This window comes from Leptosomus discolor, chromosome 6, assembly GCF_034619465.1.
Source record: "Leptosomus discolor isolate bLepDis1 chromosome 6, bLepDis1.hap2, whole genome shotgun sequence".
Taxonomy (NCBI): Eukaryota; Metazoa; Chordata; class Aves; order Leptosomiformes; family Leptosomidae; genus Leptosomus; species Leptosomus discolor.
Window position 1 is genome coordinate 67,582,834 of NC_141396.1, and position 26,664 is coordinate 67,609,497.

At 55.1% G+C, this 26,664-nt stretch overlaps 1 protein-coding gene across 1 annotated transcript in view; it reads left to right on the top strand.

The window, feature by feature from the left end:
- Positions 1-26,664, top strand: part of AGAP3 (ArfGAP with GTPase domain, ankyrin repeat and PH domain 3) — a 139,785-nt gene that overhangs the window by 78,806 nt on the left and 34,315 nt on the right. The window contains exons 9-11 of the mRNA XM_086467231.1: positions 1,254-1,346; positions 9,913-10,017; positions 15,293-15,461. Coding sequence (XP_086323357.1) covers positions 1,254-1,346; positions 9,913-10,017; positions 15,293-15,461 — 367 coding nt within the window. The remainder of the gene's footprint in view (positions 1-1,253; positions 1,347-9,912; positions 10,018-15,292; positions 15,462-26,664) is intronic.

Consider the following 26,664-nt stretch of genomic DNA (forward strand, 5'->3'; position numbering starts at 1 on the left):
GCATGGGTCCCCCCCTCGGAGACACGCAGGAGCCTTTTAAATCCCCCCAATGTAAAGTCTAGGAAGCGCTGAGACGGCCTGCACCTGCACTTTAAGCTGGGACATTTCTGGGCCTGCTGGATGCTGTCTAGGCACTTTCCATGCTCGGGGATGCCAGGCGGACGACCCTCATGGGATGGGAAGACCTTCAGACCCGCCGGGACCGGGCGACAGCAGCGAGTGGAGCTGGATGGGCCAAAAGACGCTTTGCTGCTGCCTGCGGGAGCTGCTGTTAGCGCCTGCCGCTAGCACTCAGCTCCTTCCTCCCTACTGCACCTCCTGCAGCCTGCATGGACTCCTGCTCCTCCTCCTCTTCCTCCTCGCAGCAGAGCAGCCATCTATGTCTCTTTAGTTTTCTTCTCTTTCAATCTCTTTGTTTTGTTCTGGGCCCAAAAGCAAGTGAATCGGTGTCCCAGGCGCGTGGGGCTCGTGTCCCTTTCTGATCCAAAGCACATGGGGCGCTCCCGGACTGAGGGGGTGTGTAGGACGCTCCAGAGAGACGCTGCCGCTGCCCTTCTGCCATTGTTGTGATTCTGAATGTATTGATTGTGCTCCATGCCGTGTATGACTTGATATTTTCCTCTGTCCTAAGCACTTTGAATGAGTTCTGCTCAACAGACTGTATATTTCATATTGTATTTATTGGAGTTTGCTCTCACCACAGCCACCCTCGGGGGCTGGTGGGTTTTGCTCTCAACTCTCTAGACGTGTGGTAGATATTTATTGTCCATGCTCTTTTGTAAGGGGCTGGTATCTCTGCCCGGTGACCTGTGCTACTTTGTATGGTGCAAGTGTGTTAACAGAATAAATCTGTTGGATTAGTAGAGGTCTGAGTTCCTTCACTGCCTTAGCCTCTCCTGCTTCCATCCATGCTCCACCTGCATCCCATGCCATTTCTGTCTGTCGCCATGTCTTCTGTGCCCCTGCGGGAGGGGGGTCAGAGGTAGCCCCGTTCTGCTAGGAGGACAGCTCTGCTTGCAGTTGTGGGGGGCGAGGACAGCTTGCTGGGGGACAGGTGGTGGGGAGGCTGGGGCTGGAGTGTCCCTAGAGGGGACGGGCAAGACACTGGCTGCTCCATGCGCTGGGGGACCTGGCCTGGGGGAGAGTGGTCTGGTCTGGTCTGGTCTGGCAGCCCGCTGGGGATGATGGTGGGGCCGTGCGTTCCTGTCTCCTGCGGCCCCGTCTCTAACAGACCTGTGTCTCTTCTCTTCCAGTCTCGAAAGGGCGCAGACCCAGAGCGGGAGAAGAAGGTGCCGGAGTGTAAAGCGGACAGTATCGGCAGCGGGCGGGCCATTCCCATGAAGCAGGTTCGATCCTCCTCCCTTCACCCCCATGCGAGAGCAGGCTCCCTGGGGAGGTGCCGGGAGGCTTTACGGTGTGGACTGGGGCACCTTTGCTCGGCATGAGGCACGGCAGAGCGCGGAGGAGCCGGGTGCCCCTCGGCCTGGCCAGCCGGGTGCCTCGGGGGGCTGCACGCCTGCCTGGACCCAAGGAGCGCTGTGCCGGGGTGCTGGTGTGGCTGGCTCCTGCGCCGTGTGCTGGGGTGCTGGCGTGGTCCCTGCGCCGGGTGCTGAGGTGCTGGTGTGGTCCCTGCGCCACGTGCCGGGATACTGACGTGGCCCCAGTGCCGTGTGCCGGGGTGCTGGGCGTGGAGCGGGGGCTGCTCCGGAGCAGTTCCAGCAGAGGGCATCCGCGCCCCACGCCGCTCCCGGCCCCCCTGCAGCCCCCCGCTGCAGCGCTCCGCTCTGCTTCGCTCCTGCTGCTGCTGCTGCTGCTGCTGCTGCTGCTGCTCCCCGCCGGCCCAGCGGCCCTCGGCAGGACAGGGAGCCTCTCCTCGTCGCAGGCGATGGCAAAAGCAGCGAGCGCAATGCCTGCACTGTTAGCCGCAGTGGATCGGGGGAGACAGCGCTGGCTCTGGCAGCAGCGTTCAGCTCCTGCCTCCTGGCTTCCAGGGAAGCTCGAGCTGCCTGGAACTGGCCCCAAGCATTGCCTGCCCCTGCATCCGTCAGCTGGAGAGCAGCAACGGGTGATGTCCGAGTGAGCCAAGTGGTATGGATTGGCCGGATGGTGTTTCCACCAGGATTTCCTTGCCCTGCTGGCAAGGCTCATCCGTACGCTGCTTTGAGGCACCTGGCTGTGCTTCTGCCTTGCACCCCGTGCCCCCTGTTGTGAACCTCTTCTTCTTCCCACGGCCCCAGCTGGCCTCTCTCTGCCCCATCTGCCCACACGCTGCCAGAGCTGAGCTGCTGTGCACATGAGGCCGCTTACGTCTCTGCCTCGCAGGAGCGTTGGGCAGTGGGGCGGGAGGGCAGAGTCTGCATCTCAACCCGGGATCGTCTCCCTGGTGCTGTTTCGTGCTTTCATGGGGGAATGGGATCCCTGGGAAGGACTTGGTGAGGTCAGGCTGACTGAGGAATGGGGAGGTGTGTCGAAAGAGAGGAACCCTGCTTGCTGCTGGAGCTCCCGAAGCTTCCTGCCCTTTCCAGTCCACGTGGTAATGCTGCGAAGGTTTGCCAAGGGCTGTGTCAGTGCCACTGGCAGGGGAGCGCAGTGGAGTGGCACTGGAAGGAGGGCTGCGTTTGGGAGGGCGGCGTGCTGAAGGTTGGCTCTGAGGCTGGAGGGGAGCAGCGGCAGGGGAAGCAGCGCCGGGGCAGGGGCTGTGGGGTCTCGCACGTGGGGGCTCTGCTTCCGGAGTGCCAAAAGTTTGCACAGTCCCAGCGGGGAGGGGCATATCAGCTGCACACCAGGTCATGCCCCTTCTCTCTCTGCAGCACAGGTCCTTTGTTTCAGTCTCCCGGTTGGAGGGATCAAGGCTCCTTTAACTGTTTCTTCCGCTGCTTCTGCTGCTGGGGTGCTCGCCCCTCTGTCCACCCTGCTCCTCTCCTTTCCAAGCAGAGCTGGCTGCCCCTGCACACCCTCTGGCAGGGGCTGTGCGCTAGAGACGATGGCCATGCCGCTCCAGCACTGGCCTAGAGGGCCGGGAGGTGCAGTCCAAGCCCTGTCTCCGTGCCGTGTGTGCTGCCTTTTGGCCTCCCGTCAGCGTGGTGGGTGACTGGTTTGCGGTGGCAGCGCCTGTGCTCTGCGATTCTGAGTCAGGCAGGGGGAAGCAGCGGGCAGTTATTCTGCAGTGAGGAAGGGGAGGCTGAGAGCAGAGCAACTGGAGCCTTGAGCTAGATCTGACTTGGCTCCCCAAAACTGTGCTGCTGACTGCGGGAGGTCTGGCCGTGGGAGCATTTTCATGGCCTTCGGTTTCTGCACCTTTGGGTTGTTTTTTCAAGGATTTCCCTTCACGCAGCAGGGCAGGATGCTTTCTTTACCTCCTCCTGTGTCTCTCTGTGTTGCTAACTGGGCCTGGCCTTGTCCAGTCTGCTGGAAATTGCCGTGTTCCAGAGTAATTATTAAGTTGTTCCTTGCTGTAGGCAGAGCTGTTAATGTGTTGAACAGGCGGAGAGCTGAGACAGACAAAGCCTAGGTGTGCGGAACAAAACTGGCATGTCCTTCCTGTGCTTTGCAAGAAGAAGTAGGTGCCAAACTACTTGCCTGGTTCGGGACCTAAGTGAAGTGACCAGTTCGCACAGCAGCAGCTTGCCAGGACAGCCTGGAGCAAAACATTACCTTGTGAGATCTGGGTCTGTGCCCGGGCTCGAGGCTGGCACCTCCCGTAGCCAAAGCTGCAGGAGGTGTTTTCACAGAGCAGATCCTGGCAGGCTTTTTACAGGGACATGTACTGACGCTGGGGGAAGCAGCGTCTTGTCAGAAAGGTAGGCACCAGTTTATGCAAATGGCGCTCCCTCCCTGGGCTCTGACTGACGGTGTTACACCGTGCTGGAGTTGCTGGCCCTGGGGCGGTGCTCAGGCCACAGAGCACTGCTGTGACCTGTCTCTTGAGATACTGCGGCACTCTGAAATTGCTGCCCTCCCACTGCTTGAATTAAACAATTGTGCTACAGCATCTTAGGCAGGCACAGAGCTTTGTTCCTAAAGGAGAAAACAGACCAATATCCCCAAGCAGGCTATGGGGGGTGGGGTTGGTGTCACCATGCAGTACGGTGGATCCAGAGTAAGGTCAGAGTGCTGTGGTTCTGCACCACATCCCTGCTGTGGCCCTTCACCGGGTCATCTCGTCGGGAGGAGCAGTGACTTGTACCTCCAACGTGAAAAGGAGCAAAGATTCTCAGCTGTAGCTCCGTATCACAAAGACTGGGGATAGGTGATGATTGCTCTGCACTCTGATATGGGCCTGCCCTTTCTGGAAGATCGTGGAGGTCTCGTTGCTTGCCATCTCTTTGCAGGGCAGCGAAAGAGCAGGGCCTTTAGCTAGTTTTACTCTTACATGATGTGGTGGTCCTGCCCAGCCATAAAAGAGCAGAGAAGCCCGTTGTTTTGAGGGCTGTAGAGTGGCAGACAGGCAGGATCTTCTGCCTGGGTGCTTGGCCAGTTTTGGACTGCTTCAGTTCCCTCAGCATGTGCGCTGCTGGGCTGATGGCAACAAATGCTCTGTTTGGGGTGCTGCAGCCACTGGTCGGTAACCTGGGGAGCGGTTTGAGTCCTCTGCTTGGAAGAACAAGGCTGGTGCATGCTTAAATTACCTAAAGGTAGTTGAAGTCCATGGGTGATGTGGGGCAGCAGGAGGGGTAGTTGCCCTGCAGACCCCTTCCGTGATACCTGTGGCTGTGACCGTGGTGACCAGTGCGCGATCTCTTCTGGGCTCTGCGGGAAGAGCACTGGCACCAAGGACTGCTGGCAGCCTGGCTGGGCGCTCGGAGCTTTGCGTTTCTGCACAGAGCCAAGTCTGGTGGCTGGGGGGGCTGACCATGAAGAGGGAGGCTGGGCTGGGCGTTGCAGAAAGGAGAAATGTTGGGTGGAGACTTTGCTTGGCTGAGAAGGGACGTATGCTGCCAGGGAGGTGTGGTGGCTGGCTGTCACTTGTCACCACCTTCTCCAGCACAACTGAGAACAGCATCTCTGGGTGACCCGCTCCGTCTCCTTTACACCCCCCCTGGCCCTAGAAAAGATGGAAATCCCCAATGGGACAGGCGTGACCATGGATGTTGGGCCCCTCTGTGCCTAGGACAGCACCTCCTCTCCCTCCAGGCTGCGGAGGCAGCCAGTGCCTCTGCTGGGCTGCTCTGCACCGTGGACTCGGGATCCCTTTGCTGCAGTGTCCTGTCGGTGGTAGGTGGGCTCAGGTGGTCTTGCAGGGTCGGAAGAGCTTCTTCATAGCTGGACGCTTGTCTCTGAGAAGTGGGTTAATTAGGCCGGGAGACTAAGCTTCCCCAGCTGTTCGTTACTGGGAACGAACTCCTAATTGCACGTGTACCAGATTCTTTCTGGGAAGGCTGTACTGAACGCACAGGCAGCCCAGGGGTCCCCAGGTCCCTGGCCCGGCTCAGTTCGGGCCATGCACTCCAGTAGGGCCCAAGGCGGGTGACTCCTCCTCCTTGGGAGCTGGGATCATGCTGGGAGCTTAGATTACATTTAAATTGCCATTTGCATTTTCCAATCAATACGCGACTTTACAATTAAGTTTGGTGTTAAAATTCTTAGCAAAAAGTGAGTGGAAGGGAGATTTGTGGAGTAAACGAGTCCTTTGGGGGCCATCGCTGCTCCCTGCTTCATTACGCTGCATATTGCTGCTGCTGCTTTTACTGTGCACCACCACGAGCCGAACACAGCACAGGCACTCGCGCTGGCCGACGCGATGCTGGGAGAGAAAGGAAAAGTGGGAGAGGGAGAGGGTTGGGCTCTCTTCCCTTTCGTCTCTGGCAGCTTCTTCCGTTTGTGCACGACTTCCACACTTGTGGGAAGAAACTTGTGGAAGAGTTATTTCTTGTAAATCTTTCCACGAGAAGCAGAGGGAGCTTGAGGTGTGGCAGCGCGTGCCGGCGCAGGGGTCTCGGCAGACCGGGGGGGCCCGTCCAGGAGGCGCTGGGGTGCGTGCCCAGGAGCGGAGCGCGCTGAGGACGTGCGGTGGGGGGATGAGTCCGGCCGTGGGGATGCGCCTGCCTCGGGCCCGTTCTCCGGCCTGTCAGCTGCCTTTGTCCCTCCGTGCCACTTCTCACTTTGCTCTGAGCTGCTGGGGGGGCTTTCCTCCAGGAAAACCAGAGTTCTCTGGATGCTGCTGGGCCAAACCTCCACGTTCTGCCATCAAAAAAGAAATTGGGCTACAGAGTTGTAACCTTGATGCTGTCAGCACAGCCACGCCATTAAAACCTGGAGTCCTCTCGGCTTCTGTCCCCTGCCTCTTAATCTCCAGTACAGCAGCAAACAACAAGTCTAACTGAGCTCTATCCCTCGATTCAGCTGTTTCTTGCAAATGTTTGGCCTTAAGGGCCCCTTCCCCTCCCCCCATTTTATTAGATGTTTACTTAGAATGTGTAGTTGCTCCCAATTTTGGACTCTCGTGCCTTCTGGCTTGAAAAAAATGGGCTGCCAGTGCTCGATTCTGTTTCCAGGTCTGGTTTTGCTTGTGTTTCAATTTGGGAAGTTCCAGATTTGTAGCTGAACTAACTGCAGCTGAACTCTTCTCTGCAGACAACACATTTTTGGGGCTTGATAGAAGATGCAGCAGCCTGAAAGTGTTGAAGTAGGTATTTTGTAGCACCAAGGTGCATCAAGTCAAAGACACGTCAAGGAGAGGAGAGGCAGCCGGAGTTGTCGTTCTGCGGTGTGTGTTGGCAGGTCAGGCTGAGGAAGAGGGCCAGGTTTAAGGCCAGGAGGGATCATTATGCCCAGAAGCCAGAGAATTTCACCCAGTGACTTTGAGCCAAATTTGTAACTTCAGCCTGGTCTGGAGCAGACTTGTTTGAAAGATGCCAAACGTTCTCAAGCCCACTAGTTATCTAGATTAGCTGGTGTAATATTAAACTGTCGCTATACGTGAGGAGGAACAGTCATTTTCATACGCCCTGTGGGAAGTGTGTGGCACAGCAGCGGTGCTGGAGAAGACGGTTCTGGGGAGGCCAGAACCGGAGCAGAGCCAGCTGCGTGCTGACGTTGCGAAGGCTCAGGCACCGCTCGCTGCACGTGACAGAGTACGAGAAGCAGTCTTTCCTCTGGCACGGTACGGCCCCAAGCGGGCTGCCCTGTCCCGGTCAGGACACTGCCCTTTGAGCTCTGGGACAGCTGGAGACTCTCTGGGGCGAGCGGGTTGGTGTTCTCAGAGGCACATTCCGCAATGGGGGAGCAACAAATTTGGGACCGTGAGTCCAGGGCGGGGAGAGTGCACGGGGGCATCGTCGCAGTCTTCAGACAGCGTGAAAGGCGGCTGCAGGGGTCCGGGGCCGCTCTGCGTGGTCGCCACGACAGGACAAGTGCTGCGCTGCCCTTTCACCGCGGCGGTGCGGGAAGCACCAGGATCCGATCTCCGTCAGGGAGGAGCACCGTCTGCATCGCTGGCGGTTTTTATGAGGAGGTTGGAGTGACGTGGGTACGCCTGAGCCTGCCCCAGGGAGGGATGTGGCGAGGTGACCTCTCAGCTCTCTTCCAGCTCTGCTTTGCAGCGGTAATCTCGCCGCTGGAGGTAATACCGTCTGCCTTGTCCGACCTGACAGCCCACTGCCGGGTGGAGCTACCTTCCTACGCGAACACCGGGAGCTCGGGCACCGTTTGGCGATGGTGCTCTCCAGCCCAGAGAGCCCCCCCAGCCGGGGGGTCTGTCAGTCTGTCCAGGGGCAGGACCGTGCATGAGCCGTGCTGAAGCCCGTGCTGTTCTCGGGATCCCGGTTCGGCAAGTGGCGGGAGGCAGTTTGTGACCGTGACCGGTCACCGCAGTGGTTCGCCCTGTGCGCTTTCTGTGTTGCTGTCAGGTTTCCTGGGTTTGTGTTCTTTGAGCTCGTTTGGGGAAGGCGTTGATGAAATGGGTGTGAATCAAATGCAGGTTGGCTGGAGCTCTATACAGGTACTTCTGTTGGACATGGATTTGCCGTTTATGGTTATGGTTGCTTTCGTTTATGACTATATTTTGAGACCTTTCACTTGACCGGTTTTTGCTCCATAAATTAATGGCTTTATGGATTTTGTACAGTGGTTTTTAAAGGTGTGTGCTGCTCAGTTAAAACCCTGACAGAAACCAGAAGTGCTGTGTCAGCGCGGTTACCGTTGTCATCAGATAGTGCCATCTTACCAAAAGCAGGATCAGACTTCTCTGATGACCTGTTTCTGCGTTGGTTGGCATTAGTTGCGCTGTTGTCCTCTCGTTCTTCGCTGATCACTTCTTGCGGTGGCTTTTCCTCAGTTTTGCCCAGCGTAAGCGTCCGCCTAGGTGGCCCTAATTACAAGGGTCATTGCTTTTCCCCTTGCAGATCTTGGCAAAGCCTGAGCTTTCGGACTGCTGCTGTGTTCCAAGGCGTGTTAAAACCGGCACCTTTTAACCACTGCCGAGTGAGCTCTTCAGCTGATTCTCTCAGAGCTCTGGAAGGCAAGGGATCAGATCCTGCCACCAGCACGGCTCGGCTTTTGCTGCTCTGTTTTGACTTTCCTTGCCTTGCAGGAGCAGGAGGCGTTTCCTCTTCTCACTGTTTGCTTCCCAAGTACTGAACATAAGCGGCCATGGAGCACTTCTGCCTTTTCTGCATCATTTACCACCGATTTCATGGTCACGTCTGGCAGCGTTGTTACCCCAGCGTGTGCCAAACCCTACAACTTTTTGTTGTGTTTTTCCATCATGCAGGCACAGCAGCCTCAGTCTCTAGGCAGTGGGACGAGGCCCCCAAATATGCCGAGGCTGGCAGGACAGAGACTTTCTGTCCAGGTTTTTGAGGAGGTGCTGGCCTGGAGCCCAGATTTTTGCCACATTGGGAACAGCCAGTCTGGATGTCTGTCCAGACAGTGCTTTCGGAGGGCCTGGGCCTGACAGTTGGTAGATCCAGCTTTTTCCCAGACTCTTATTCATTCGTACTTTTGTCCCCCGTGCCGTCCTTTCCTCCCTGCCAGCAGAACACTTGATGTTCTCTCCTTGGTCCCTGCTCCACAGCCCTTGTGCCTGGCTTCTTGCCCCGTATTCCTTCTCTCTCTCCACCTCTGCCTTACCTGGAGCATGATGAATTGCTGCTAGAAGCAGATTTCCTGGGGAGGCAGAACTGGATGGGGAGAGGGTGAGGAGGGTCCAAGCTCTGCATGTTGGTTCAGATCGATGGAAGTTCGGGGTTAGTTCTGGGTTGGAGTGGTGGGTAGAGGGAGCTTTGGGGGGTGTGAGCACAGTCATTTTCAGGCCCTGGGAGTGTGCTGTGCCTGAAGACCACGGGATGGGTCTCATGTAAAATCCTGATGGGGAAAGGAGGTGAACCAACCCCTGAACTGCCCAGGATCTGCACTACCTCTTGAAATGTCTCCCCAGCTCCATTTGTTTGACATCTCTTCAGAAAGAATTGGAAGCAGGCAAGATAATACGTGTCCTTTGTGAGACCTGTATCTTGGAGCGTTGTTCCATTGATTCGCCCCTGCCTGTCCCAAATTGTCCTTGCCTTGACCATCCCTCTGGCCGTGCTTTTGGTGATGGAACAAGGTCTAGGAGCACTGTGGTAACAGAGCAAGCAGCGTTGGTTGGTGATGAGGTTAGCTTCTGCCATGTGAAGAGTTGCCCAGAGGGAGTGGTTTGGGACAGCGGAGTGTGTGATAGGTCCCTCAGGGGATTTGGGCATCAGTACTGGCATGTGGAGACCCTCGTCTCTGAGAATGGGGAGACATGCTGGGGTTGGTGAGGAAAGGGGTGCAGGGAAAAGGCTGTTGGGAAGGCCAGCCCAGAAGATGTTTTCTTGAGTCTTGATCTTCATGTCTCTTCAAAGACCGGTCTCCTACCACGGGCAATGTTGGAGCTGAGCGGGAGGTGCCTGAGCCAAACAAGGTCTGAGACTCTTGACACTTCTCTTTTAGGGCATTCTTCTCAAACGCAGTGGCAAGTCTCTGAACAAGGAGTGGAAGAAGAAGTACGTGACGCTGTGTGACAACGGAGTCCTCACCTACCACCCCAGCCTGCATGTGAGTACTGTGCTGGGCTGGGTAGAGGAGCGGGGTGGGACGGCGCAGTGCCCTCCTTCATGCTACGGCTCCTCCTGCGGGTCCTCTGGCAGGTGTCGCAGTCGCAGCGAAGGGTTTGGCAGCAGATGGAGGCCCCAGTCTCTGCCTGCGGCAGGGCCCTGCCCAAGAGGTGCAGCACTAGCCCTCAACAGGGCAGGCAGAGCTGTTTTGCACCAGGGTCTGGAGGGAACCTCTTCCCTCTCGTGAAGGCTGGCACTGCGGTGCCAGGCTGGGTGGGAAGAGCTGATAGGAACATGCTCAGCACAGAATTATGCGAAGTGCATCTTTCTTGTCTCTGTTTGCCTCGCTCAGCCCGTTAAAGCAGGGGTTGCTGCCTCCCTGCATCTGGGGTGAGGAGCAGGCGGAGAACTCCTTGCAGCCACGGCTGATGGTGCCATTTGGGTGTGGAATAATTTTCCTGGCTGCTAGGTATTGGGTAATGGAGATGAGGTGCCTGTGCAGAGCCTGCCGAGCTGAGCTGTCACTCGATGCATCTCTGATCCTCTTCACTGCTTGGCTCAGGCACACAGCTGCCTCCCCATCCATCTCTGTCGCCTCCCCACTGTGGGGCTAATGACTTCTTCCCCATTCCCTCTTGAGCACAGTTTGCTGCTGAGACAGAGCCACGGACAGACACACCTGTGACACGGAGGCCACAGCACCCTCCGCAGAGGGGACGTGCTGCAGCAGGACGGCCGGGGAGCGCGGGGCAGAGCCTGGGCGCGGGGTGGTTTAGGGGGTGCTGGGGCGCTCTGTGGGGCTGAAGGGAGAAGAGCAAGGTGTTGCAGCTCCTGCTCTCCCTGAATGCTCCCAGGACCCCAGTTTGTCCCCGATCTCATCAGACACACGGGTGTTGGAGTGCCCTGAGCCTCAGAGTCTTTCTCCTCATTTCTAACCCTGTGTCTCTAACTCTCGGGCTCGCAATGCTCAGCTGTCCAGCTCCTGAGCTGCCGAGCCTTTTAACCCCCCTGTCCTTACACTGGAAAGGCAGTCATTGCGTTTCCCATCCTTAATTTGTGGGAGCTTTGAGAACAGCATGGGTTTTTTCTTGCAGTGTTTCAACCCTGTGGTTCTGCAGTTTCCTAACTTCGTAACCCAATTTTTTGTTCTTTATAGAACCAAACTGTGAGGGAGGTGCTGCTGCTGCTGCCTGCTCTGCGTGTGTGCTCACACGCGTGTGTGGGCTTATCACATTTCTGTCGGAGACATCGTAGGCCGTTACTACAATCAGCTGTAGAGGCAGAGTAATTTCTGGGATGTTTTTAACCGATCTCAGATGCTGCTGTTACACACTAGGTTTCTCTCCTTTTTGCACCATTTCTTCCTCAGGGGGTGATCTAGATTGATGTCACTTGCTTTCCTTACTGCACTTCTTCAGCGTTTCATTTCATTACCGTGTTGCCCCAAGCAAAAATCTGGTTTGCATCCGCCTGGTGCTACTGGTGATCCACAGCCCATTGCTAAGAAAGGTGCAAGATGGGCCTCTCCTCCCCTCGGTTTCACCGAAAGCTTTGAACCGTGCCCCCAAGATAGGTGTTGTATTGCCCTCTGGGTTTACCTAGGGCAAGGACTAATTACATGTGGTCACAGCATGCGGAGCTGCTTGCTGCCCGGCTCTGGCTCCTGCAGGGGTGGGGGTCTGAGAACTGGGGAGAAGAGCCACAACACCCACCATCGTGTTGCCTTTTATTACTGCGATGCTGACAACGGCTTTGGTGAGCAGTGTGCTGTTCTGGTTAGCAAAGGCCCCTGTGCCTCGCCTTGCCTTGCCTTCCCTCTGGATGTCTGCTTGGAGGGGACAGGTGCAGGAAGGAAGCCTGGAGGAAGAGGTGGTCCAGAAGAGGATGTCCTGTTGTATCGTCTTCTCCCCATCTTCTCGAGTGAATCGGGAGATGCTGCAGTGTCTTTGTCACCGGGTTTGTCTCCCGTGGCAGGAAGCAGGTTCCCATACCCTTTCACAGGATGACACAAGCAGAGCACATTAGGGTTGAGCAGCCTAAGTTGTCCTAAGGGTCACTAACAAAACCTCTGTTCCTGAGGAAGGGCACATGCTTCTTTGTCACTTCCATTCGTGGCAGCAGCTCTCAGGCCAGCAGGGACGTGCTGAGGGCAGCTGCTGGCAAGAACAAGTATACAGATCTGTCGAGGAGACACTGGACATCCTGAGGTTCCTTCCTTGAGATGCGAAGTCCTAGCTTCTCCCCTGCCTCGCTCAGGGTGAGCCTGTCAATGCAGGCTCATGTCTGGGGGATGGCAGAATTCAGGGTGCAGCAGAGGGGTCCCTGAGGGCATGGTGGACACTGCGGGAAGAGGATCTTTCCCAGCCCCTGTCGGGATCTTCAAGCCCCAGAACATTTTTGTGCTGCTTTTGTGTTCCCAGTGGCTTTTCCTTGACGCGATTCAGGGCAATTCCTGCCTAGACTGCTCTTCTCTTGCATCTCTGCTGTGTTCTCTCCCTGTCCCTCTTGGGATGGGTGTAGGTGCCTCAGGGATCAGCATCTCTGCCGTTCTTCTTTTGCCTCCAGCAGACCTATCTGTCCCCAACACATCTGTGTGCCATCAGATGAAAACTACTGCATGGCTCTGGCTGGGGCATGGTTCTGATTTCGCCAACCAAATGCTTCCTGGTGGGGCTGTTTGTCTGCTTTTGGGTGTTTATCACTCAGCCTGTTTCTGGATTTGTATCTTGGCACCTCCAGCCCCTCTTTGAAGTTTCCTTGCTGGGGATCAGGCTCAAACTGTGGATCTGCAGTCACAGGCTGACAGAGAGCACTCCAGTGAGCTGGGTCGAGCCCGGGAGTCAAGTGTTGGGTGACTCCTCGATGGAAGCGTGTCTGCCTTGACTACCAGCCCGGACTGTGCTTGGGCCCCAGGCAGCTGCGCGTTCCTGCTCTGAGGTGCCACCTCTGCCTCCTCTCTGGAACCGTCGGCCGTTTCAGAGCCTTGGCAAGCAGGATGCCTGAAGTTGGAGCAGTGGGCAGCAGCTCTTGCTGAAGGCAGGAGTGCTTGGGGGTCTGATCCCTGGATTCAGCACAGCTTTCCTTGTTGCATCTGTAATTTTCTTACCTTTCAGTGAGCGTATTCAGTGACAGGAAAAGAACAAGTTCTGTGAAGAGACCGGTGCGGTTTCCTATCACTTTCCCAAAGCCTTGGAGAGTAAATGCTTCTGCTGGTGAGGAAGGCGTATGTGGTTCAGCCCAGCTTCACTGGCCAGGCTGTGCTGTGCTGCACAGAGCTAGAGAGAAAGCATCTCCCATTTTGCAGCCAGTGGAGCCATTCACACAATCACCTTCTGTTAATTCTATCTGCAACATCAATTAAATTGTTTGTAGAAACTAATTGAATGTGGCTTAATCACACATCTTAATAGCTTTCCACGCTTTGAACTCGTTGTTAATTCCAGTAATAAAATGAAATGAGAGAACTGGCTGGGTAATTAGCGAGGAGGCTTGGGAAGAAATTGCTGTTTTATAGCATGTAATAAAAGCAGTGCGCTGGTGACCGCTCTCTCCGGCAGGCAGCCGGCTACCGCGGCAATTGTGCTGAGTTAGGGAAAACCCTCCAGCCCCTCTGAGATTCCCTGCCCAGGGGTGCCATGAGGCTCCTGCCCCACTGGGAACAGCTTGGAGCAATGTTTGGTTGGACTGGTTATCTAGGAATTGCCCAGGGCACCAAAAGGTGTGTGCGTGTCGTCTGAGGTCAAGTCACCCAGAAGTTGGACACGCAGAAGGGTGTGCTGCCACACTGCCCCATCTCCTGGGTTTGCTGTGAGGACTGGATACCTGCACAGGGGTCTATGGAAAGAGAAGAGTTCAAACCAAGGTGCTGAGGTGCTGCTGAGAGATTGTAACCCTTGCAGGTAGTCACCTGAGACCACAGAGCATTGCCCGCGCAGCTCCCATTCACCCGCTTCTTGGAGCCAAGGACTGGGACAAGTTGCTCTTGGGCTGATCTTGTTTATGTCTTTGTATTCTTGGATTTGGGAGCAGTCAGGGACCAGTTCTGAGTTAATCTTTTTGGTGACCTCCTTGTGAACTGGAGCAAGCCCAAGCCTTCCTGCAGCAGCCGCAGTCTCACCCTGGACGGTGGCTGCTGCTCCTCTCCCAGTTGCGGTGCGCATTCCCAGCACGGAGAGCCAGGGGATGATGCACCCGTGTCACGATTCCTCCCAGAGTCTCTAGCTCAGCTTTCCATCCCCGCTCCCTCGAGGTCTGCCCAAGAGCAGGGCAGGGCAGTCCCCTCCGTGCCTCTCTCTGGAGATCACATTGGTCGGGTCTTCCCTTCTGGGGGCATGAGCCCAAGGAAGAGCCAGCCGCCTCGGAGAGGGTTAGGGGAGAGCTGCAGTGCCCTGTGGAGCGGGGAAGGCATGGAAGATGCGGGACAGGACACAGCTCTCAGGAGAGGCTAGAGGTCTGCAGCCTTAGTTTCACTGACAGATGAGATGCTGTTAAGAGACAGGACAGAATGATGTTAACAATCTGCACATGGAGTTTTTGGTCGTATAATAAATAGCCTACCAGAAGAAATGATGGAAGCACCAAGTTTTGAGTAATGTGAAGCTGTGCAGGTGAATGTACAAGGGAGTTGTGTTGTTTTGGGCTTGAATTAGCCTAGCTTGACCTGAGAGGGCATTTCCAGGTATCCCATTACTTTCACTGCACTGTGTTATATCATTAGCTGTTACAGCTGAGTGCTGTGATTAAGAAGACAACAGATGACAGAGAAGAAGGACTGCCTGCCACCTACATGCTCTTTTACTCCATCTAATCTCTGATGCTCAGCCAGGCTTTCACAAATGGGCTTGTCATGGCATCTGACTGCCCGTGGCAACGTCCTGATGTTCTTCGTGTCAGAGCTGGCTAGTTCTGGGCACTGAAAGTGAGACCTGGCACTTCTTGGGAGCCTGTCCTAAGCATGTCATGGGAAGAAGGCAGGCTGGAGTCAAGGCTTTGCGTCCGTATTGTCAGAAAGGGGCTGGCTGTGGACGCTGGGGAAGTCATAGGGTCTTTCACCTTTAGCCCACCTGACTTGAGACTTCAGTGCAGTGCAGGAGAAACCAGCATGTGATGAGGTCCCAGATCACCTCCAAGCTGCTGGCTGACCGTTTGTCTGTGAACCAGGTGCCGTGTGGATGAACCTGTCTGGGTTTTAGTTTGGATTATGGGGGTGAGAGGGGAGCTGAGAGCGGTGGGCCATGGCAGGGCTGATCCCTAACTGTTCTGCCTCTCTGCTGTAGGACTACATGCAGAACGTCCATGGGAAGGAGATCGATCTACTGAGAACTACAGTGAAGGTACCAGGCAAGCGGCTACCCAGGGCAACAACGGCAGCAGCACCCAGCGCTAGTCCCAAAGCCAACGGGCTTGCGAAGGAGAGGAGTAGCACGCAGCTGACGGGAGGCACAGGTAAGCGGTGGTGTGGGTGCCATCCTTCCTTCCAGCGCATCAGCACGGCTTTGTTTTGCTGAGCCGGAAGCAAAAAAGCTGTTGTGGAGTTTTTTGCTTTCACTGCAAGTGCCTTCGGAGGGGGTTGGCGTTTCTGTGCGGGTCTCAGGTCAGCTCCTGTTGAGACGTGATGCTGGGTAGTGTCTGGGACAACAAAAAGAGCAGAAGGGCTTTAACTGGTGCCATGGACTCCCTGAGGAAACTCTTGAGTCTGATGAGTTGCTGTGCATGGGGGAAGCTGATGCTCCCCAAAACAAAGGGTATCTCAACCAGGGTGTCTCTTGATCTCTGGCGGCTTCTCTTGTATTTCTTTCCTTTTTTGTGGCCCCCTTTTTTCTCCTCACTTTCCCCTGGAGAAATAGTAATGCGGGGGGCTTGTTTTGTGATTATTGTTCTTCTGTGCGCACATTCGAGAGGCACAGGCGCCACAGAGAGTGGTGAGAGGAGGTGAGGTTGGGAGGCTCTCTGGTTTCTCATGGAGTCCATGCCACACTGCTTACTGCTGCTCCTGCCCCAGGGAAGCTGTTGAACTTGGAGCTTTCCTGCCCAGGTTAGGGAATGGGATGTGCTGCCATCGCTGTGTTCATGTGATAAGCCGTTCTGAACCCAAACTGCTGTTTCTGTAGAGTCAGATTTAGGCTGCAGAGCGGATAAAATGCCAGCGAATGATTGCAGTTACTGTCTTTTTGACCAAGGATGTGCAACTCTGCCTGTTTTCTGCCACGGCTCTCCACTGTACGCTGTCATTTCTCCACCACCACTGTACACCCTTAGGTAACCATTCCTGCCTTTGTACAGAGGCACTTCTCAGGCTGCATTTGGAGGGTGCTTTGTCTGAGTTCCTACTTAGAGAAGGTTATCAGAGCTCTAGGAAGAATTCAAAGACAAGCCACAGAAAAGCTTATGTTGATGTCAAACCAAATGCTCACGTAACCCCGTATCCTGCTTTCAACAGTCATCTCAGTCCCGTTGGGCTGCCAAGAGCAGATTGAGATGTGACTTGATTACTGATTACTGCTGCTTGGAACACCAGCGCCTAGAAGTGAGTGCTGCGTGAGGCCTTTCAGTCTGGTTGACAAAGCTGGAGGAGACGCAGTGCGTGGAGGCTGAAGTTAGAGCAATTTAGACTTGAGAGGAGATGTAGTTTCCTAGCAGGGAGGGTAATTAAATGTTGGAATAGTTTATCTGGAGAGCTGGTGGACTTAGCACTGCTTGAAGCCTTTAAAATGAGATTAGTTATCTTTCTACAAGATATGCTTTAATCCAGCTCATGTGTGTGTCGCCGCGTGCACGTGTGCAGGGGCTCAAACCGGGTGGATACGAGGGGCTTTTCTCACGTAGAAATCTGTGTGTTCGAGATCCCCTGTTCACCGCCTTCTCTCTGGGCCCCTGAGCGGAGCAGCACTACTGTGCTACCCAGAGCCCATGCGTCAGCATGGGGCTCAGCATTAAGACAGCAGCCTTAATCAGATTTTATGTCTTGGCTTTGGGTGGTTGTCCGCATTGGTTTTTTTCTCCTGGTACACAAATGGTAAGATGTTTTCTGAGGGATTTTTTCAACTCACTCTGATGCCTCCAAGACTGATTACAGCTGACGATGCAGTCGTCACGGTAAGTGCACTGACATGATAAAAATCCTCTGAGGTGACTTGCTCGTATCTCTGTGTGATGCAGAGCACTGGATTTGGGGTTGGTAAAGAATCCACCCTGCTTCAAATTAGCGGGGACTTCGCAGTTTTGCTGCCTTTGGGGCTAGGGATGGGATTGTTACTGGGGCACGCTGGGCATCTCTCATCTAATACATACTTTGGGCAGCTGGAGAGGGAGCACCTCAAATTTGCAGTTCTCTGCCAGTGAACAAGTTAATCTTCAGAGGACACGAGCTTTGGAGACCTGAATGATTACACCAGGAGTGTCCGGGTAAAACGACATGCCCTGTGTTTAGAGTTCAGAGCAGGTGGCCCATGGTCTCTTTGTGACCTGAGCTCCGCCAAAGTGAGTGAGTGTGCTAATTAGTGTCCACTACATGCACAGTCCTTACCCAGGGGCAAGAAAAGAAGTAGTAGATAAAGGGGAGGTGGAGAAAAAGAGATAAAATATCTCACGCTGCCCTGTATGTAGGTAAAGTACACATGTGCAGCAGTCTGGTGATGATTCAAAATAACCTCCAGAGTAGGTACAGACGGTACAACTTGGAGCTAAATAAAGTAAGAATGAGGAAGGAGCTTGTATTTGTGAATCCCGTGGGCCTCTGAGCTCGATGGACGATTGTACTCTGGTATTTAAACCATTGAGGAAGGCAACTTCACTGTAGTCAGAGTTGGTTTTACTTTAGGTTGGTCCCATTGTAAACCCTGTTTTCAGAGGCACAGAATGCTGTCAGGCTTTGCAGCTGCCTTATGTCCACCTAAGGCTTACTTTTTGTGGAACATAAATGCACATGTGATGTCGTACATGCCCAGGGAGGCTGTGCAGTCTCCCTCCTCAGAGATACCAAAAAGTGTCCAGACACAGTCCAGGGCAACTGGCTCTGGGTGGCCCTGCTTGAGCAGAGGTTGGACAGGACGACCTCCAGAGGTCCCTTCCAACCTCAGCCGTGCTGGGGTTCTGTATGCGTTTTGTCAGTATTAAAAATTTGTCTCCCAAGAGCTATAAATCTTCAGAGATTTGATGCAAAGATTGCCTAGAAGCAGAAGTTTTGTCCTCAGTTAGAAAGGTTTTTTTCTTTATCCTTTGGAAAATACATTGGGATTTGATCAAAGTTTTGGGAGTTCATGGCCAAAAGCTCTGGAACATCTAATCTCCTCCTGGGCTGTCAAGAGCTCGGGTTCTGCTTTTCTGTGATATTTTTTCTGCACTTTCCAACTGTGGTGTTTTCCTAACCGTTATTCTTCTATGAAATTTTACTGGTAAAGAGACTGTCCAGAGGCAGAATCGTATCTGAGATCAAGCACAGGTTCTGTTAGGAGGCTTAGAGCTGACCAAATGCACATAACCAGTATTAGTACAACATTTGTGGCTGAGCCCTAAGTCAAGCCCTTCAACGTCAGGGAATCCCAAAGCACAGGTACTGCCCCCCCCCCCCGCTGTGTTCGTGGCAGCCAGGGCCATGCACAGCGTTAGGCCTGACCGAGCCGACCGGCCTGGGAAGCAAAGCCCCATGCTCGGACCCCCGCGGGCTCGAGCGACGTGTTCTTCACCCGTGTCTCGACACAGGATTTGCCGTTTGCGCCTCGTGCTCGCCGTCTCCCCACTTGTGTGCAGGAAGACCAAGAGGACGCCTGGGAAGTGCCAGCCAAGGGGAGCTCATCCGAGAATATTTTCGGTGTCCCTCACAGAAGCATTTCTCTTATCTGCGACCCTTTTCTGCACCTTCTTGTCCCCCAGGCTTTCATTGGAGACTTGTGGCAGGCTACCGTTGGACCACTCGGTCTTCTGACGAGAAGGTTCAGCCGTGCCGGCTGCTGAGCGGTTGGGTGTTCCTGGCACGGTTCTGGCTTACAGCAAGGACTCTGCTGGGCGGCACCCGAGGGAGCAGTGCAGGCTGGCACGCAGACCGGGCGCAGCTTTTGGGGAGAGAGTTACCATGTGTGGGCAGAAACTTGGTCGTGCCGCGGGGTGTCAGGATCGAGGGGTGGTGGTCTTGGCGTGCACGTCTCCAGGGGGACCTCTCTCGGGGCTGGGCGGGTGGCCAGGCCACGGCTGCAGGCTGACCTCTCCGTGGTGGAGCAGCGCCTGGGCTGCTTCGTGCAAACGGCCCAGCCCCGTGGCTGGCACAGGTCGGAGTCCGGCGTGCACGGGGGGAGGTGGTCCACGCCAGTGCACACTGCTGTCCCGTTCAGCACCCCACGCTGACACGGGTGTCTAAGCAAGAACCCTGGTGGCTCTTGTGATCCCTATAACAAGAATCCCTGTAGTGGCACAGGCGTGGTCAGGGACAGCGACAGAGTGGTTTGCCTGTTCGAGCCGTCCCTCCTTTGCCTAGGGCGGGAGGGTGTCGCGTGTACCTGCTCCACCTTCCGCAGTCACAGTCGCAAGGCTGCTTGAGGCCGAGCATCCTGCGTTGGGAGAACAAGTGGCCTTACCCGGGGGGACGGGCAGGGAGGAAGGGGAGTGTGACACTGGATGCCTGGAAAGCCGCAGGCGTGTGTGGGGAGGTGGAACCCGCCGTCACGAGCACGCCTGAACAGAGCGTCTCGTCACTTAGATGAGAACATATTGTGACTGGTGGGCATGGAGGCTAAGAATATGTTAAAGGTGTAAGCGATGCGTGGGTGTAGATACAGAGAGAGTAAACACTTCTCATAATCTGTAAAGTGTTACTCTTAATATAAGAGTCCAAGAAGTGCTTTGAGTAGCAAAGGTGCCGGTGCCTCAATAAGCCATCGGTATGGCATTGGTGTGGAGTGGGAGCCCAGGCAGGCCTTGGCAGGAGGAGAGAGACACCACGGACAGGTTACGGGGGAAGCATGCCATGGCAGAAATAAGGCTGGTTGTCAGCTTCCGTGTCGGCTCCAGCATTTGGGTTGGTTAGCTCTCTGATGGAGGGGGTGGTCACGTGGATGCTGAGTCCCAGCTTTTGGATCCACCCCCTTAGGCTGCGTTGCAGCGCGTGTGCGCGCGGCTCACACCAGGATTGTCCTCGCAGCCTCCATCGCGGCTTTTTCCAACTTTGTGTATCTTAACTTTGTAATAAAGATGTTTTTTTCCTTTACTGCATTTTTGTAATCCAGTTAGAAGGCCCGTCCTTTTCTGAAGAGCAGACCTTCTGCTCTTTGTCTTGTCGACAGGTTTGTACCCTCGGTCTGGTGAGGGACTGGCCCAGCTGAACAGCGTTACTCTCCGAGCGAGCCTCCCGGGTCAGGAGGTGGGAGGCACTGTTGGCGGGGAAGGTGCTTGGCTGTTTCCTGGGCACTTGGGACGTGCTGGGGTGTAGGAATAAGGCACTTTTTTCAACAGCCGGTGGATGTGGTGGATGTGGCTCCTCTATTTCTGACCTCCTCTCTTCTGCCTGTGTTCTCCTCCTCTGCTCGCTCCTTCCTGCTCCCAGCCATTCCTGCCTGCCTCTGCCACCAGCGACTCCCTCCCCTGCTCACTTTTCCTCCTCAGCACTGCTGGGCGGCTGGTGATGGGCAGTGTGAGCAAAGAAGAGGCATCTCCGTTCTCTGGTGCCCCAGACCTAATACTACGGCAGCACCAGGTGCCAGGAGAAGCAATTGCTCATGCTGCAAAGCAGGCTGTATAGAAATAGGCACATACACTTAGCCTGTTCACGTCCCAGAGACATGAAGGATCCACCTGCATTTGTCTGTTTATTGAATTTTCCACAACTAGAAATGTTACCACCAAGAGCACCTAGGTTAGTCAGAGCATCCCTGCATCTGGGTTTCTGGGTCAGATGTGTCCTAATAGGACAGTGATGCTTGCTGAGGGACTTTTTTGAAAGCACTAGAAGTTCTCCACAAGCAGTGGGAACTGTAGAGACTCCTGAAGTCTCAAAGGAGGAACACAAGTGGGTACTGGCCTTTGGAGAAAGCTGAGAAAGAGTTCTTGGCAGTCACTGCTCAGTCTCATCAGTTCTGGGTCAGGTGAGGTGGTGCTGGCTGTGGAAACGCCTGGGTTGTTCTGGGTGCCTGGGTTGGAGCGGTACCAGGCCAGATGCTGGGCACACTGAGCACGGGCAGCTTCCGGGTGAGCTCTGGGCACGCAGCTCTGCAAGGTGGCGTGGGCGCCTCGGCAGCCAGGGTGCGGGCAGCACCCCGCAGTGCCGGGCTGACCCAGGTGGTGTTCGGGTCGGAGAGGGCAGGAAAGGGATGGGTGGATCTCGCTGCCAGAGCTTAAGGATGCTCTTTTCTGGGTGTAAATCATCTGTGAGTGGGGAGCCTGGCGGCACAAATTCACTGCACGTGTGGCAGCACTGGTTCAGGTGTCTCCTTCAGATCCCTGCAGGTCTTCTTCCCGCTGGAATATTGCTTCTCTTGCACTCTTCTTCAGGGATCCCCAGATGTGTCTTTGCTGTAGTTCAGCAAGCTCACCCTTTCTGCTTCTTTGCCCCATCTGTATCTCACTCAGTGTGTGTTTCTGGCTTGAAGGATGAGGGCAACTCTTATTCAAAGTGCAGACTGGATGAAAAGGAATTTTTTAGTGAGGAAGGACAGATGGTAGCACAAGAAAAATATGGAGACAGTGTCAGTCAGCATGAGAGACTGGTCTCAGCACAGCTGCAGCCCTGAGTTCTTGCTTTGCAGAGGTTTTTAGGGACCTACTCCAAAGTGGTCAGCACAGGGGAAAAGGGCGTGAAGCATGCTGCCTGAAATGTGTGTGTGATGCCCGTGCACGTGCTTACTCGCACACTTAACAGGGGCACGCGCAGAGCACACTGTTCCTTGACACTGCATTGCAGCCGAGCAGCTGAGCACTGGAAAACCTGCCTTCAAATGAGAGGCTGAAGTGTAAGGAAAAATCAGCAGAGATTGCTGAGATTGTTGTGGTTGCAGCAGCTACAGGGAGGCAGTTTCTGACAGCAGACGGCTGTCTGATCGAGCAGGCAGGAGCAGTGCAGATGCTCTACCTCAGCCAGAAGTGCTGAGCTAGTGCAGCAGTCCCAAGTGAGGTTTTCTGGCCAGCATTGCTCAGGCAGCCGGGCTGGGTGGCTTGGAGATGGGACTAAAGCAAGCAAAGCGTGGGAGAGGCAGAGCATGGCATTGGGGGGTGGTTAAAGGAGAAAGCTCTGCCTGTCTCTGCAGTGCCTCAGTGTGGGGCTCTCCAGCTCTCTGAGGACCAAGAGCCCCCGATGGGGTTTGCTGCCAAGTGGTGGGCGAGAGCAAAGATTGCACCCGTGTCTGGTGCAGAGGAGGCCAAGCAGAATGAGCCGAGCTGGTGTTGGTGCCCGGGTGTGAGCTTAAGCACTGAGGGGAAGAGCAAGAAGGGGCTGATGCTGCTTGGTCGCCTTCGCCCTGAGAGCAGTCTGCATGGTCTGACACGTGTGTGAGCCCTCCTCCTCCTCCTCCTCCTCCTCCTTCTCCTCCTTCTCCTCCTCCTCCTGCTGTGGGACTGCTTCTGTAGCCAAGGGAGAGTGTTTTCTTAAACGTGCCTGTGCTGGCGGAGGCACTGCTTGGGGTACAGCCTCTTGGCTGGTGCTCGTGTTTGCTCTGAAGTGACGCGGGTGCAGCTGTCCCCTGGCTGAGTTCTGGGTGCCTGCATCGCTTCACCGCCCCCATGGCTAGAGCCGGCCGGCCAGGCTCCTCAGGCACCTGCAGGAGAGCCCTCGGCGTGCTGCCCGTGGGTACCCTGCCGCTCCCCGTGGCCGTTGTGCCGGATGGGCTGGTGGGGAGCCTGTGCTGGTCTCAGCTGCTCAGCAAAGCGCCTGGGAGCCCAGCCTGGGCTGGAGGTGGTGCTGGGTTTCCAGGCAGCTGCAGGATTTTTGCGGGGCCCATGGTGATGCCCAGCAGCACGCTTCGTCGTCGCCTCCAGAGCAGGTAGCCCAGGAGCGTGTTGGCACAGGGCAGGCGGGAGGGGAGCACCTTGCCGTTGCCGGCGCCCGCCTGGCCACTGGTGCTGGGGGAGCGGGGCGGCTGCGGGGCCCCCCTCTGCCAGGCCGGTGCCTGTGCGCTGCCCCCCGATGCTCTGCCTCTGCAGAGTGAGGGATTGGCTCCCCCAGGCCGGGGTTGCTGAGCCTGCTGTGATCATGTCACGTCGGGCTCCGTCGATGTTAACATCTCATTATCTTTGTTACTGTAATTACATTATCCGCTGCTTTATGCAGAATTATTCTCCGAGGACTAATTGATGGATCCATGTTTAATTCATTAATCATTAGCATCAAATTCGACAATTACAGTGCACACTGATTGTGGAATTTCAAATGTAATGAGGGAAGAATTAACAAAGAAAAGGGAAAACCTGTTTCCCTGGCATACCGCTGCTCACCATGGGGGACAATGACATTGAGGGAAGAAGAGGCAGCAGAGAGCAGGGTGGCGCAGGTCATGGCAGACGGGAGGCTCGTGCCTTTCTCCTGGTTGTGGCTGCACGTTGTATTCTTTCAGGTCAGCGCAGGGTCACTAATCTCCTGTGAAAGAATGGGTATTTGGGTACTGAGGAGGAAAAGCTCGGCTCTCACTTCTGGAACAAAGTTTCCTTCCCCACCCTGCAAATAGCCCGTGGGTGCGGGAGCAGCACGTGTCACCCTGCGTGGCAGGTTTCTGGAACACCAAGAACATCCCCCGCGTGCCCGCGCGCTCACACACTTTGCAGGGAAGCTGACTGGTCAAGGTGTGGTGTCTTCAAAAGGAGCTTGCTGCCCCCGTGATTTGCCATAATCCTGTGGCTGGTCTATTCCCTGTACGGTGCGTAGGACCTGCTCTTAAAAGCGATGGCTGCCTCTCGTCGTTTCAGTAATTCCTATTCTGAGGCAGGAATCCTGTAACACCACTCCCTTTATTTTGGTGCCTGTGAACTAGTTATCTGAAAGAAAGCCAGAGCAGTCTTTCCAGTCCTGCCCCATCAGGCGGTGGATCTGCTCAGGACCAGGGGTGGGGCAGTACCTCTACACAGCTGTTTCGGTACCACATGTGGGTACACTCCTTCTCTCCCTCCAGATGTGCTACTGCAAGGTCTCTTTGCTAATGGAAATGGGCAGCTTCTGCTTCAGGTTTCGGTGGTTCTTGCCCCTTTGCTCAGTCTGAGGATGTAGACAGGCCCTCCTTGGCACCTTGTGTTGGTTAAATAGCCAGGATGCTCGTTGTCTGTTGTCACCCTTGACGGAGATGTTGGAGCCGGGGATGCTCGGTTGTCTGTTGTCATCCTTGACGGAGATGCTGCAGCTGGCTCCAGCTCATGCCCCATCTGCTTCAGCACAGTGCAGTTTACGTTAAACGGAGATCTTCAGCTTGGTTCGCCGGGCTGCCGCAGCTGCAGTCATGGCAAACAGCTCCATGGACAGTGGCGGCAGCAGCTTCTGAGCTGCCGGGGTGCGTGCAGCAGGCCGAGAGGTCCGCTCCAGTGCTGCTGGCTGGTGTTAAACCATGGCTGGCCATGGTTTTGGCTACCTCACTTGGCTTTCTGCTGAGTTCGACCAGAAGAGTTCAGCGTTAGTTGCTGTTGTTTAGCCAAGGGCCAAGAACCTGGACGTCGGGAGGCCACAGCTGAAAGGAAGAGGGTGAGGGTCTGTCTGTGGTGTTTGTCACTGTTGGAGCTTTATCTTTCCCCATAATATGTTAAAGGGTTGTTTGTAGTCTGAAGATGAAGCGGAGATCAGAGATTTAGTAAAATTTATCTGTAATTAATATTTTGCATCATGAATCATGTATAAAATACTGCAAATTCATATGTATATTATAAATATTATAAATTCACTATTACATTCATATGGTAACATCTTAGGAATGTTTATCTGGCTGCCTGAAGTAGGAGGATGAATCCAAATGTGAGGCACTAGCTATGTGCCCCCAGTTTAGAGCCTAAGAATTGCTTTTTCTGTGCCAAGAACTCAGCTTTTTTTGTAGCTAAGTGTAGCTGTGAGCAGTGAGCTCCTGTGTTCAGTCCTCAGTCTCCACCTGGGCCCTCGGAACAGGAGGAACACATAGTTAGCGGCTGGTTTTGACAACTGGTGGCATAAGTGACTTGAATGGTAGCTCTGGGAATTTTGCAGCGGTGTATGGATTAGATCCCATGTCCCCAAAGGAAATATTCAACTCCTTAGCCTTGGGCTGCCCCTGCTTTCCCTGCTGTGTTCCTTTGGGCACCTTGATCCTACAAGAAATCTTTCAGAGGTCTTGAAGACAGCAGACCACCACATTCCTCACCATCATCCCTATCATCCTTGGGTGCATCCTGGCCCCCAGTCTGCCAGTTCGTCTCCAGCCCACTGTCCTTCGTGTGGGCAGGAGATGTGCAAGCACTTGCCTGTGCGATGATCACCTTTGTCCCTGGACGAGGTGGTGCTCGTGTAGAGCTGCTGGTCTGCACCACCGTGCTGAGCGATGTCTCCGCTGTAGACCAAGGGGATGGGATTTTTCAAGCAGCGGCAGGTGAGGACGTGCTAACTGCACTGTACCCATAGCCAGGGGTGCAGGGAGCGTGCTGCAGTCCAGTTCCAGCCTGATCTGGGGAACTGGATGTCCTGCAGTGGTTGGAGCATGTAGGTTCTGTGGCCAGTATTCCTGTTTAGTTTCACCTGAAAGACATCCCTTTTGTGTGCTCAGAGACTGTTCAGGCCCATGAACCGAAGGGCTGGCCTGGCCTGAGCCAAACACCGTGCAGACTTGACTCGAAGGCTGTGCCGCTCGGCCGTCGCTCCCTGGGCTGTGTGCTGAGGCACTGCCCGCTTGGTCCAAGTCCTTCCTGCCCCCCACAGGTCACTCACGTGGGCCCGTTCTGAGCGCAGGACCTCTCACAGTGACTGGTGGCAGGGCGGTCAGTTGGCTAATGTAGGGTTAACCCCTGGGTTTGGAGAGGTTTACCTGTGGGTTAGTCACCGTTGGCTTTTTCTGCACAACCTCTGAGTGGGAAACTGGCGGTTCCGGGGTGAGTGTCCTGTGTCTGCTCAAGGGGCTCAGGTACCCGTAGCATCTTTGGTGGTTTACAAAGTTCCACGCACCATAGAAGCGTTAATTTTCTCTATGTTTTACAGAGTCCACGACCTTGGGCTCATCCCCAGCTTTCGATAAATGCCACAGGGTCTCTGTGGATGTGCTGGACCAGACCCAGGAGCGAGGTGCTGGCCAGCCGAGTCTCCGAAGGCTGGCCGTCCTGCCGCCACCTCACCAGCTGCCAGGCTCCAGGGTTATGCAGGGCCGTGGCAGTTGGGAGACTCAGGTTGTCTCTTTGGTTTTGCCAGGGACTCCCAGGATGACTGGCGAACTACTTCTCACAGTCTTTCAGATTTCCCACCCATACAACAGGGACGGCCGTGCGAAGCGTTCTGCTTCCCAGAGGGGTGCTGCAGCCCTGGCACGGCGATGTCCTCCCGTACCCTCCCTGCGGATCCCAGGGGCAAAGTACAGATCTGTGTTGTGCTTCCTAAATGCTGAGCCAGGCCACTGTCACAGGGTGTTATCCAGACGTGCCATGCCGTGGCAGCAGTAGAATTTACAGTACTGTAACATACTGCATCCTTAGGTTTTACCACTGTTTTGTCTCCCTTTAGACAGCCAGCTGACTC